General features: G+C 48.8%; 1 protein-coding gene across 1 annotated transcript; it reads right to left on the bottom strand.

Moving 5' to 3' along the window:
• Positions 1-624: 624 nt before the first annotated feature.
• On the bottom strand, positions 625-4,436 carry LOC116863030 (acetyl-CoA acetyltransferase, cytosolic-like). Its single transcript, XM_032850510.1, has 4 exons — positions 4,353-4,436; positions 3,694-3,828; positions 1,876-2,057; positions 625-996 (listed from the first exon to the last, which is right to left on the bottom strand). Exons 1-4 carry the CDS (start codon positions 4,405-4,407, stop codon positions 625-627), a joined length of 744 nt encoding a protein of 247 aa, XP_032706401.1. The 5' UTR covers positions 4,408-4,436.
• Between the last annotated feature and the right edge of the window lie 5,839 nt (positions 4,437-10,275).

Genomic DNA, 10,275 nt, shown 5'->3' with positions numbered 1-10,275 from the left:
CATATTGTGGAGAATAGAAGTCCCCGGTGAGCAGGTCTGTTTCCTCCTGAGGCCTCACTCCTCCCGGCTGCCTCATCACCGTGTCCGCACATAGTCTTTCTCCCAAGCTCACATCTCTTGTATTCTGTCCTCTTCTTACAAGGCTGCCAGTTAGACGGCATTAGAGGCCACGGTAAAGGCCTCACTTTAACTTAATTACTCCTTAAAAGGCCCTAACTCCAAATTCAGTCATGTTCTGAGGTCTTGGGGTTTGGGCTTCAACACAGGACTTTCCAAAGGTCATAATTCAGCCCGTAACACCTCAGAAAGGGCTCGGGAGCTGGATTTTCATTGACAGCCTCAGGTGACATCGAGACTGTTGGCTGTCGTATCCCACTTTGAGAACCTCTGGCCTGGACTCGACAACCAGGAACACCCCGGCACGGCACCCACAGAGGCTGCTGGCGTGTGGCAACACTCTCCTGCCACCCCTGCTGCCACTCTCGCTCACAGTGGCCAAGACGCCCATTTTTCTCACTGCTCCCCAAGGCTTCATGCCGCCCTGCCTCAGCCTGACACACACTGTTCCCTCTCCTTTGATTCTTGCTCTTTCCCCCACTTACTCACTGGACTTTCACCTGATTTCTACTGCTCCTGGACCCAGAGCCATTGCCACATACATTTAAGCAAGGGCATGTAACATCTCAGGGCTTGTTTCTTCAAGTCTAAAATGAAGTGTCCCTTCTGTGCTTGAGTTTTACATTCCATATGAGAGAAAGACAGAATGATCAGGACACAATCTCTGCCCTTCAGGAAGAGAACACCTGCAAAGCCAGTGGTTATAGGACCTTCTGGAAACCTGTCCGCACTCAGTGTGTTTTTGGCCGTGGGTGCCTTACCTGTCATGCCCATGTGATAGTTGTGGAATGCATCGGTAAGCCCATCAGAGAGGATGCTGTCTGTCAGTGGCATTTCCCCCATCTTGACTCCTGCCCTCAAATGAATCAAGTGAGGAGCCTGGAAACAAGAAATACAAATGGATTTGGGATTGTCTGTCACTAGCTCTGTCCTTGTGATCCCACTAAAAACTACCCAGTGGCTACTCAGTCTTTACCTAGATCCCCCTTGTGACCCTTCTCCCCAGTTCTGGCCCATCCTCTGCCCCACCCAGGTCTGGGGCCTGGGGACCCCTGGAATCAACAGACTACTCTATCATTTCTACCCCTGAAAAGCTGTTACTCTCCTACCCTATTTCCATTTATCACCAAATCTCTCCATTCTGATTTCCTTAAGAACCTCATTTATTCTTTCCAAAGAGGCAACTAGTTATCTGTTAAATGAGGAGCTCATCTAAAGGCATAACTGACGCTAACAGTGTGTAACTTCCTCTGATAAAAGACATAATGCCTATAGTGAGAATCATCAGGTGGCCTAACTAACTAATGGAAAGGGATTTCTAGGTGGGGATCTTTTTAACTCCTACCGATTCAATAGCAGCTGTAATAGAAAGGAAACACTTGGAGTCAGAAGATCTGTATTCGAATTCTGGCTCTGGGCCTCAGTTTCCTGATCTGTAAACTGGGAATGATACCTCCTACCCTCTAAGAGCTGTTGTGACTATGTGACTATATAACCACGGATGTGTCAGACCCCTGCTCAGTGGGGGGCCTGCTTCTCCCTCTCCTTTTGCTCCCCCTGCCTCCAACCCAGCTTATGCTCTTGCTCTCTCAAATAAGTAAATAAAATCTTTAAAAATATAAAAATAAAACCATCAAGATAGAGATCAAGGTTGAATCCGTTTTTTGTGTGTTTACTGTTTGGTTTCAGCTCTGCTATGGCACGGAGGTGAGTCTATTGGCAAGAGGTCAGTGACAGCCATCTCTCCAGAGGCCTTACCTTGCTCATACTTTCCATGCCTCCTGCAACCACAATGCTGGAGTCTCCTATCCCTATGGACTGTGCTGCAAGGCACACGGCTTTTAGGCCTGACCCACAGACCATTTGGCAGCTCCATGCTGGAACAGAGTAAGGGATTCCTGCACCCATACTGGCTTGTCGAACAGGATTCTGCCCACAACCTGGCGGAGGGAACACAGAGACAGCTCAGCAATCAAACAGAAGGGGAAAATGTTTAGATGAAAGTGCACAGTATTAGATTAGCAACTGGGCTCCTATCACTTCCCAGCCAAGCTGAACCAAGCCACACTCCCAACCAGACAGAAAAAGGCCCGTGTCCGTTCTATACCTGCCAGTCTAGCCCCTGAATACGGATTAGTCTGTGCTTATGGATATAAGCTTTCTTTTCCACAAGGAAGTTATTAATATCATAAGAAGGAGGAAATGTTCCTTCAGTGATCTTTCAACTAGATTGTGAAGGGTACCTAGGCTTAGGGAGTAGGACAGATGAGGATTCAAATACTAGCTGCACTTCAAACTGTGCCCCTCAAAAGCTCACTTACTCATTTGCAAAACGGAGATAATACGATTCAACGCACTTACTGACGGGACTCAGTAAAGCAGTGAAAGCACTAAGCCCAGTGCTTTAAAGGCCCAGCATTCAGCAGGCCCTCAATGAACATAGCTATTATTTGTTTTATAATTATGTGGAGATACTAGAGAGCACAGATGTGGAAGAGATAATGGTCCATCCGTCATGATGGACCCTATGGCATCTGAGTAAGTCTAAATCATGGGTCTGAGAAGGAAGGAGGATGTGCGCTGAAGACAGCCAGTCTGAGAATATTACATATTTTAAAGCCCTTGAAAGTCATGAGAAAGTGGTAGGCTCCAACTTTATGGCCCCTCAAGACAGTATGAGAAAGGAGAATCAGGAATTAGAACTACAAAACTATAAAATGAATATATGCAAAAAAGGGCCAGGTCTCAGACAGGGTAAGGACAAAAGTTGGTCGTAAGTGAGCATTTCCAATTACCACGAGGATCAGAATTTATGTGGCTGCCTGAGCATGAACCTAGTTCTTAATAACTGTCTAAGAACTGTCAGTGGTCAAGGATCTAGAAACTCAGTGGGAAGTGAGACTGGAGCACTCTGGTGACTCACCTGCCCCCATCCAGGGATTTTATCCCCTGTGAGGAGCTGGAAGTGAGCCTTACCAGGCCTAAGGGCCCGAACCTTACCTGTGTTGTTGGAGCCCTATTCCCAGCACCTGGCACAGTGCAGGGCACAAAGGAGGAATTCATCCACTTTTGTTCAATGTGTGACACTTTAGGCGCACATAGAGGGCTGTGTACACTCTCCAATGGGCCTGGTTCTAAAGAATGAAAAGGCAGGGGCGCCTGGGTGGCTCAGTGGGTTAAAGCCTCTGCCTTCAGCTCAGGTCATGATCCTCGGGCTCTCTGCTCCGCGGGGAGCCTTCTTCCCTCTCTCTCTCCCTACCTGCCTCTCTGCCTACTTGTGATCTGTTTGTCAAATAAATAAACTCTTAAAAAAAGAAAAAAAAAAGGAAGAATGAAAAGACAGTGGAGGGCGGTGGTCTAGCCTGGGCTCATCAGGAAACGCCTAGGAAAGTCGCGGGGTATCAAGCTGGACAGAAGCTATCGACAGGGGCATGGCAGGGGAGCGACAGGAAGAATTCCAACAGAGGTAACTCCAGGAGCAGATCTCCGGAGTTGAACACTTGAGTTTCGGGAGCAGGAGGTGTGAGCGGGGTGTTGGCGGGCTGCTTCCAATGAACCTGACCTCCGAGGAGTTACCTGCTGCCAAAACGTGTCCGAATATGACCTCTGACACCTCTTCGGGAGCCACAGCGGCCCTCTTCAGGACTTCTTTGATGACAGCTGAGCCCAGGTCACGGACAGGGACAGCGGCTAAAGCACCATTGAAGGAACCTAGGGCAGAAAGGAAGGCGGGCGCGACAAGGGCGCCCAGGCGGCTCTTCTGGGTACGGACCCGCGGGAAACCCTCGCATCCATCTCCTAAGCGCCAGCAGACGGGGTCGGCCCACACTTCCCTAACAAAAGGGCTCGACAGTCCCGCGCGCCCAAGTCTTTGAAATCTCTGCCGCACTAAGCACCGGGAGGCAATTCTCAGGAATCCTCCATTCAGCTGCGCGGCCCCGCTCGGACCACCAGCGACCCCACCCTTGCGGCCACAGGGCTGACCTGGTTCCTCCAGGAGGGGCCAACCAGAGGACTCGAAAGAGAGCACCTCCCTTCGCCAGCCAATGGGAGAGCAAGGCGGCACGGTGGTTCTACCCGCAGACCCAATCAGAGCACGCGAGGCGGAGTGGGCTCCGCGGGCTACGACGGGGTGGGACCGTCGGCCGGCCGGCCCGAGAAGGCGTGGAGTGCCGGTTCCGGGAGGTCCCAGAGGTTCCGGGGTCCTCGCGGCTGAGCCAACGCCGGCCACTTACCTATGGCGGTCCGCGCCGCCGAGACGATGACCACGGGATCAGAGCTTGCACTCATCCTGCCGCACGATCAGTCCTCGAGCTGCTACCCACCTGCAGCTGTGGGCGAGTGAGGCAAAGCCTTGCTCGGCAGCTCACAGGCCGCGCCGGGGGGCGGAGCCGCAGGCTGCCCCGCCTCCGTCTCCGCGGGCGCTAGTGCGCAGGCGCGACGGCGGGGCGTTCCGGGATGAGGTGGACTCTGGGGGCCGAAGCAGTGGGCGGACCCGCGGGCCCCGCCGCCCCCCGCCTCAGGCCTTTTATCCGAACGCTCGTGTTGTTGTTTGTCTTGGCGTTTTGTTTTGGGGGCCGGGGGTGGGTTTTTTTGAACCTAGTGTTTTTCGAGTCATTGGAAAGTGGGGGTGACAGTAATACCCCACGTTCAACCCAGGACTCAAATCCCACTGGCGAGAATGTGGCTACGAATCCTGACAGCTGCAGGCCTGCAGGCGGTTCTCTGTGTGCTTCTGCTCTGGTGGCTTCGAAAGCGCCTCTCCATTTTGACCGGGCGCCACAGATCATCATCCATTCATTAGGGGTTAACTGGGTTCTCCTCTGGGCAAACCCTTCTCCGTGCCTTCCTGTGGGGTTGGCACCACTTGCCTTATAATCATGCTGGCAGATCAGCTCCAGCGCTGATGTGTGAGGAGGTCGGAGTGTCTTAATCCCACAGACCAAAAGGATTTCCTCCAGGTAACAGTTTGGAGAAATTTGCAAGAAGCGGGTGCATGTAACAAGCTGGACCACTCCTGTTTCAAACCCTTTACGACTTCCTCTTACCCGGCAAAGCTCGGACTTTCTCAGAGCTATCTAGGACCTTAATACCCACCCCCAACCCCACCCGTTCACTTTTCAGCCTCCGGTTTGGGCGTTTTCTTCTAGACACACCCCACAGTATAGCCCACCCTTCCAGAGACAGACCTTGCCTTGTCTTCTCTCTAGCCCTCAGGGCAGTGTTGGACCCACAAGGGGTTAATGCATTAATAAATATTAATGAATTTTCATATTATCCAAAAGCTTTAACAATCCCCTAGGGTTGCCTAAGACCTCGGTTTCTGCTCAGGTCATTATCTCACAGTTGTGAGATTGAGCCTCGAGTTGGGCTCCGTGAGAGCGCAGCATCTGCTTGAAATTCTCTCTTTCCCTTCCCCTGCTCATGTGCGCCCACGGGCTCTCAAATTGTTAGGTCCTTTATTAAATGAAACAAGACTGAGACAAAGTGAAAGTTATTTAAAGCTTTATTTTATGATAAGTATTAGAAGTTAGACTGATCGGTCAGGGGAATGAGACTGAGACAAGGTGAAAGTTATGCAAAGCTCTATTCTATGCCAAGCATTAGAAGTCAGACTGACCGGCCAGAGCAGTGATTGATTCCCAACATCCATTTTACTCTAATTAATCAATCTTAGCCCTGGGCAATGGTTTCAGAATAGACACGTGACCCAGAAGGGTGAGGGGAAGCTGGCTGGCTGGGCTCTGGGAACAATATTCTCACTTCTAAGAAACAGGAGGATGGATCCTTCTTTCCTTTGGACAGTGTCTGGATGCGAGGCCTTGAGCAAGAGGGGAGCCAGTATTGCTGCTTTGCTAACAGCACACGGGGTAAGAATGAGGTACAAACAAGTCAGCTGTAAGAGAATGGCAGCAGGGGACGACAGCTGGAAGGACTGTGCCTGAACAACTCCTCAATCCCGTATTTATTAGATACAAGATAACAAAGGAGAAGAAAAGAAGTTTATACATTAGCCGTATGTGTAGTAGGTAAACAAGGAGGAATGTGAGTCATATGTAGGTCACAAGTTTTAGAGGTAAACGAAGTAAACAAGAAGAGCAGGGCATGTCTGGTCCAGCAGCATGATTCGCAGTTGTGCAAATGCACTTAAAGGGGTAACTGTAACAGGAGGCTTTCTCCAACAACGTGGGGGAGACAACGACAAAGGGAAGCGGCTGGTGTTCCACCCTGAGCGGGCCAGAGTTCCAGCTGCTCGGCTTCCAAGACGTGTATCATCCCCTGCACTAGAGGCCTGCTGCTAGGACATGTTTTTCTCAAGGTCATCTTTAAGTATGCTTGCGTGACCAGTACAACTCCTCGTTGGTTAAAGTTATAGTTTAAGCAGTGTATTATTCTGAAGGACGGTTACAAGCATGACCCTTGGCAAGGCCAACACACTGAGGACAGCAGAACAGAGATGGAGAGAGTACAGCCTTTGAGGGCATCTCTGAGGTCAACCCTAAGTTCAGTGTCTGAATCCAACCTCTGATTCTCCAACTATGTGAGACAAATATTCCTCCTTGTTCAAGCCAGCTTGAATTAGACAAACTAACACATGCCACTGAGAGCATCCTGATTTATCCACACTGAATTCCTGGGAGGAAGGTAAGATTTCTGGATATGGGAGGAAGGAAAGGGGTTTCTCGGCAGGCAGTGCAACCTGTTGAGAACACTAGGACAAGAGAAATTTGTCACAAGGTTGTGTGAGGGAAGCTGCTGCCAAGCCTCCTCCTGAAGAGCTTTCAAGCAGATTGAAAACTCATTAGGTCTTAGGAATGGACATTAAGACTTTGCAGAGGTATGCGGATGGGCCAAATGAACCGGAGAAGACCGCTAGAGCATTGGCCCCGCAGTAGGAATAGCTTGGTTAACAGTGTCTTCTTTGGAAAAGATCCTTGCTCTGGAGTAGTGATTACCAGCAGTCCTCCCTAAGAATTCAGCAGCAAATCTAAGATCCTTCTGTCTGAACGGTGTTCCCTGTTCTGAAACATACGAGTTCAAGGAATGTACGGAACTTGTGCCTTGGCTTCATGCTCTGTTCTACCCCGGTGTCCCTTTACATCTGAGGCTACTCAGTCTCCTTTGTGGGCTTACTTTGACTGCCCCTTAATATTTTCCCCGGGTTGTTACTTTGCACCAGCACTCTGGGTAATACCCGCCACTCCCATGGCTTCAGTTACCCATAGGCTGATCACCCTGAAATCTCTCTCTAGTTGTCTCCTGAGCAGATGCCCTCTCCATTAAAATCTCCCACAAGCACATCAAGCTTAACACATCTAAACCAAACTCATTATATATCCACCTCTTCTAGCCTTTGTTTCATCTCTGTTCAAAATCTCAGCTGTAACTTATCTCCTGTCAACCAGCCTACTGGGTAGCAAGCATTCCACTAAGGCATCACTTCTTCCAGGAAGCCTTCCTACCTCCTGCATTTGGTGCCCCTTGGCATCATCTACCTAACTTGTCTTCTTACCAGATGTTAAAATTCGTAGTTTCATCCTGTCGCCTCTAGTAGACTACATAAGCTTTGCAAGATCATCTTGTTACACTGTGTTATGCATAGCCCCTAAAACATTGCAGGAATTAAGTATGAATGAATATAATGTATTCCCTATGCCCAGTGCCTAACACAAATGAATATGAATTTATTCTTCTGGATGCAAGGAATGTATTCAACTGTCTCCTACCTAGAGGCTCGATCAAGAACCAAGTTAAGGGGCGCCTGGGTGGCTCAGTGGGTTAAGCCTCTGCCTTCGACTCGGGTCATGATCCCAGGGTCCTGGGATCGAGCCCCACATCGGGCTGTCTGCTCAGCAGGGAGCCTGCTTCCCCCTCTCTCTCTGCCTGCCTCTCTGCCTACTTGTGATCTCTCTCTGTCAAATAAATAAATAAAATCTTTAAAAAAAAAACAAAACCAAGTTAAGATCAAAACCGAAAGGATACTTGCTTGCTTCTGTTGAGGGGCTACACAGCATCTGTGGCAGGGGGTTCCTCATTATTGTAGCTCATCAGGCTCTATTCAGAGCTCTGTATGGGCCAGAAAGGAACGAAGAACAATAAATAGGCAAAAGTAGAGTATCATTTTGAAAATGGCATCAGATCTACAGTCATATGCTACCTAGGCTGGTGGAGTGGGTGGGCAGCCACCATCATCTCCAAGTGCAAGTGAGGGGCCACGGCTACAGCAGGGCTACTGAGCCAGTTTCTCCTGAAGGAGCCTTGCAACCATTCTGGGTTAAGTTTCACAAATAGGGTTGCAGGAGTACTGGCCAGATTTAAGCCGGGAGGTAAATTCCCACAGCCTACCATGTAGCAAACTCACCGGTTAGTCTGGAGGGATCAGTGACTCAACACTGTGGGCTGGCCACAGCTGGTTTGCGGTGCACTCCTGACAGTAGTGGGAGCTCCATTCCTTCCTGGCACACATCCCCCATGGTGGCTCCAGATCAAAAGTAACATCACCCAGGGTTGTAAGAAGTATTCATTATAACCACGGGGATAGACGAACTCCAAAAGAAAGAGACAACAAAGGAGGGGGCAATGGTCTAGAGGACAAACTGCTAATGAAAAATAAAGAATATCTGAGAGAAAACTGTGAGAAAGAATGGCTTTGCCTTATGTTTGATGCAACTGATGCAACTCACTTGATGCAACTAAGCCCTCTAGCTTCTGAGAAGTGTCCCAGAAGCTAGAGGGCTCAGTTGCATCAAATATAGCTGAGAGGCCAAGGAAACAAAACATCTAGAGAGCCCTCTGCACCAAGCATGGTTACGTTTGCTCTCGTTACCTTCCCAGCAGCAGCATCCACTGAACCTTACGTGAAGAGATGGCAACTGGTACACCACCCTCCCGTCATGCCAGACCCTCATGAAATGTTCTCATCCCTCTCGTCCACAAACTGGTGCATCCTTCCAAAGTCAATCCACTTCTAAGACTATTCTTAACTAAAGCCTCTTACTTTAGCCAGCATCTTCAACTATATATTCAAAATTTTTATAATTTGCATTTTCCCCCATCGCCGCATTGCTGGTTCATTTGGCTGTTTCCAGCTCCTACGTGTTTGGCACAGCAACCATTCAAACTGCTTGCGAGATGTCACGCTCAGCTCCAGTTCTTCCTCCTACTCCAGCGGATGAGACAGGAGGACACAGCACCAAGCCTGGGCTCTTGGAATCAGATACACGTCTGCTGCCTGCTCTGAGGTGGGTATTGTCCAGGAAGCTCTGATGACAGCACCTAAAGGGCTGACCCAACACTTAGCAACCCTTGGGGGATCACTTAACCTTTTGAAACCCATTTTGTTTTCTGTAAAACACCCAAGTGCCTCCTATCAAAGGGGTGATAATGAAATTGAATATGAAGTATGTGTCAGTTTCTGGCATTTTAAGTATTCAATAGATATCAAAATGTTAAGGGTTGTTGTTGTTGTTTTTACTATCTTCATAGTACAAATATCCCTGGAATGATGCTAAAGTAGAGACATTGAAACTATCTTACTAACTTTTTGGTTTTTTTTAAGATTTTATTTAGTTATTTATTTGACAGACAGAGATCACAAGTAGGCAGAGAGGCAGGCAGAGAGAGAGAGAGAGGAGGAAGCAGGCTCCCTGCTGAGCAGAGAGCCCGATGTGGGGCTCGATCCCAGGACCCTGGGATCATGACCTGAGCCGAAGGCAGAGGCTTTAACCCACTGAGCCACCCAGGCGCCCCAACTTTTTGGGTTTTATTCAAATCGACTGCCCTTAAAATTAACCTTCTTTGGCAGTACACTCAAGCTTTTGCCAAATGGTGGGGTTCCCAGTTCCAGGAGTCATCTAAAGAATGCCTCAGCACTCCCACTCGCCCCACTTGAAGAGAAGTAATACACTTTTAATAACTTTTCACTATTACATCCAAGACATCACAATCCATTTAAAGTAAGCTTCTATCTTTTCTATCCAATAATACAAATTTATATTTGAAGTAGTTTGATCAAGGGAGATGGCCTGTCATCAGGACTGGAACTTTGAGATAATAGTAATGGCTAATATCTACTGAACAGTCACTCTGTGCCTGGCACTGTCATAAGCATTTTACATGTATTAACTCACTTAATGCAATTTACAGGAAAAAACTGAG

Source organism: Lontra canadensis, unplaced genomic scaffold, assembly GCF_010015895.1.
Source record: "Lontra canadensis isolate GAN:19392208 unplaced genomic scaffold, GSC_riverotter_1.0 scaffold468, whole genome shotgun sequence".
NCBI lineage: Eukaryota > Metazoa > Chordata > Mammalia > Carnivora > Mustelidae > Lontra > Lontra canadensis.
Note: the sequence above shows the minus strand (reverse complement) of the source record. Positions and strands in the feature narration are given on the sequence as shown.

Bases quoted from the DNA above. Each gene is read 5' to 3' on its own strand.
- LOC116863030 (XM_032850510.1), bottom strand. From the start codon at position 4,407: ATGAGTGCAAGCTCTGATCCCGTGGTCATCGTCTCGGCGGCGCGGACC. The intron at 3,829-4,352 runs GTAAGTGGCCGG...TTTCTGCCCTAG, and splicing joins GGCGGCGCGGACCGCCATAG to GTTCCTTCAATGGTGCTTTA. The intron at 2,058-3,693 runs GTAACTCCTCGG...TCCCTCCGCCAG, and splicing joins CGGACACGTTTTGGCAGCAG to GTTGTGGGCAGAATCCTGTT.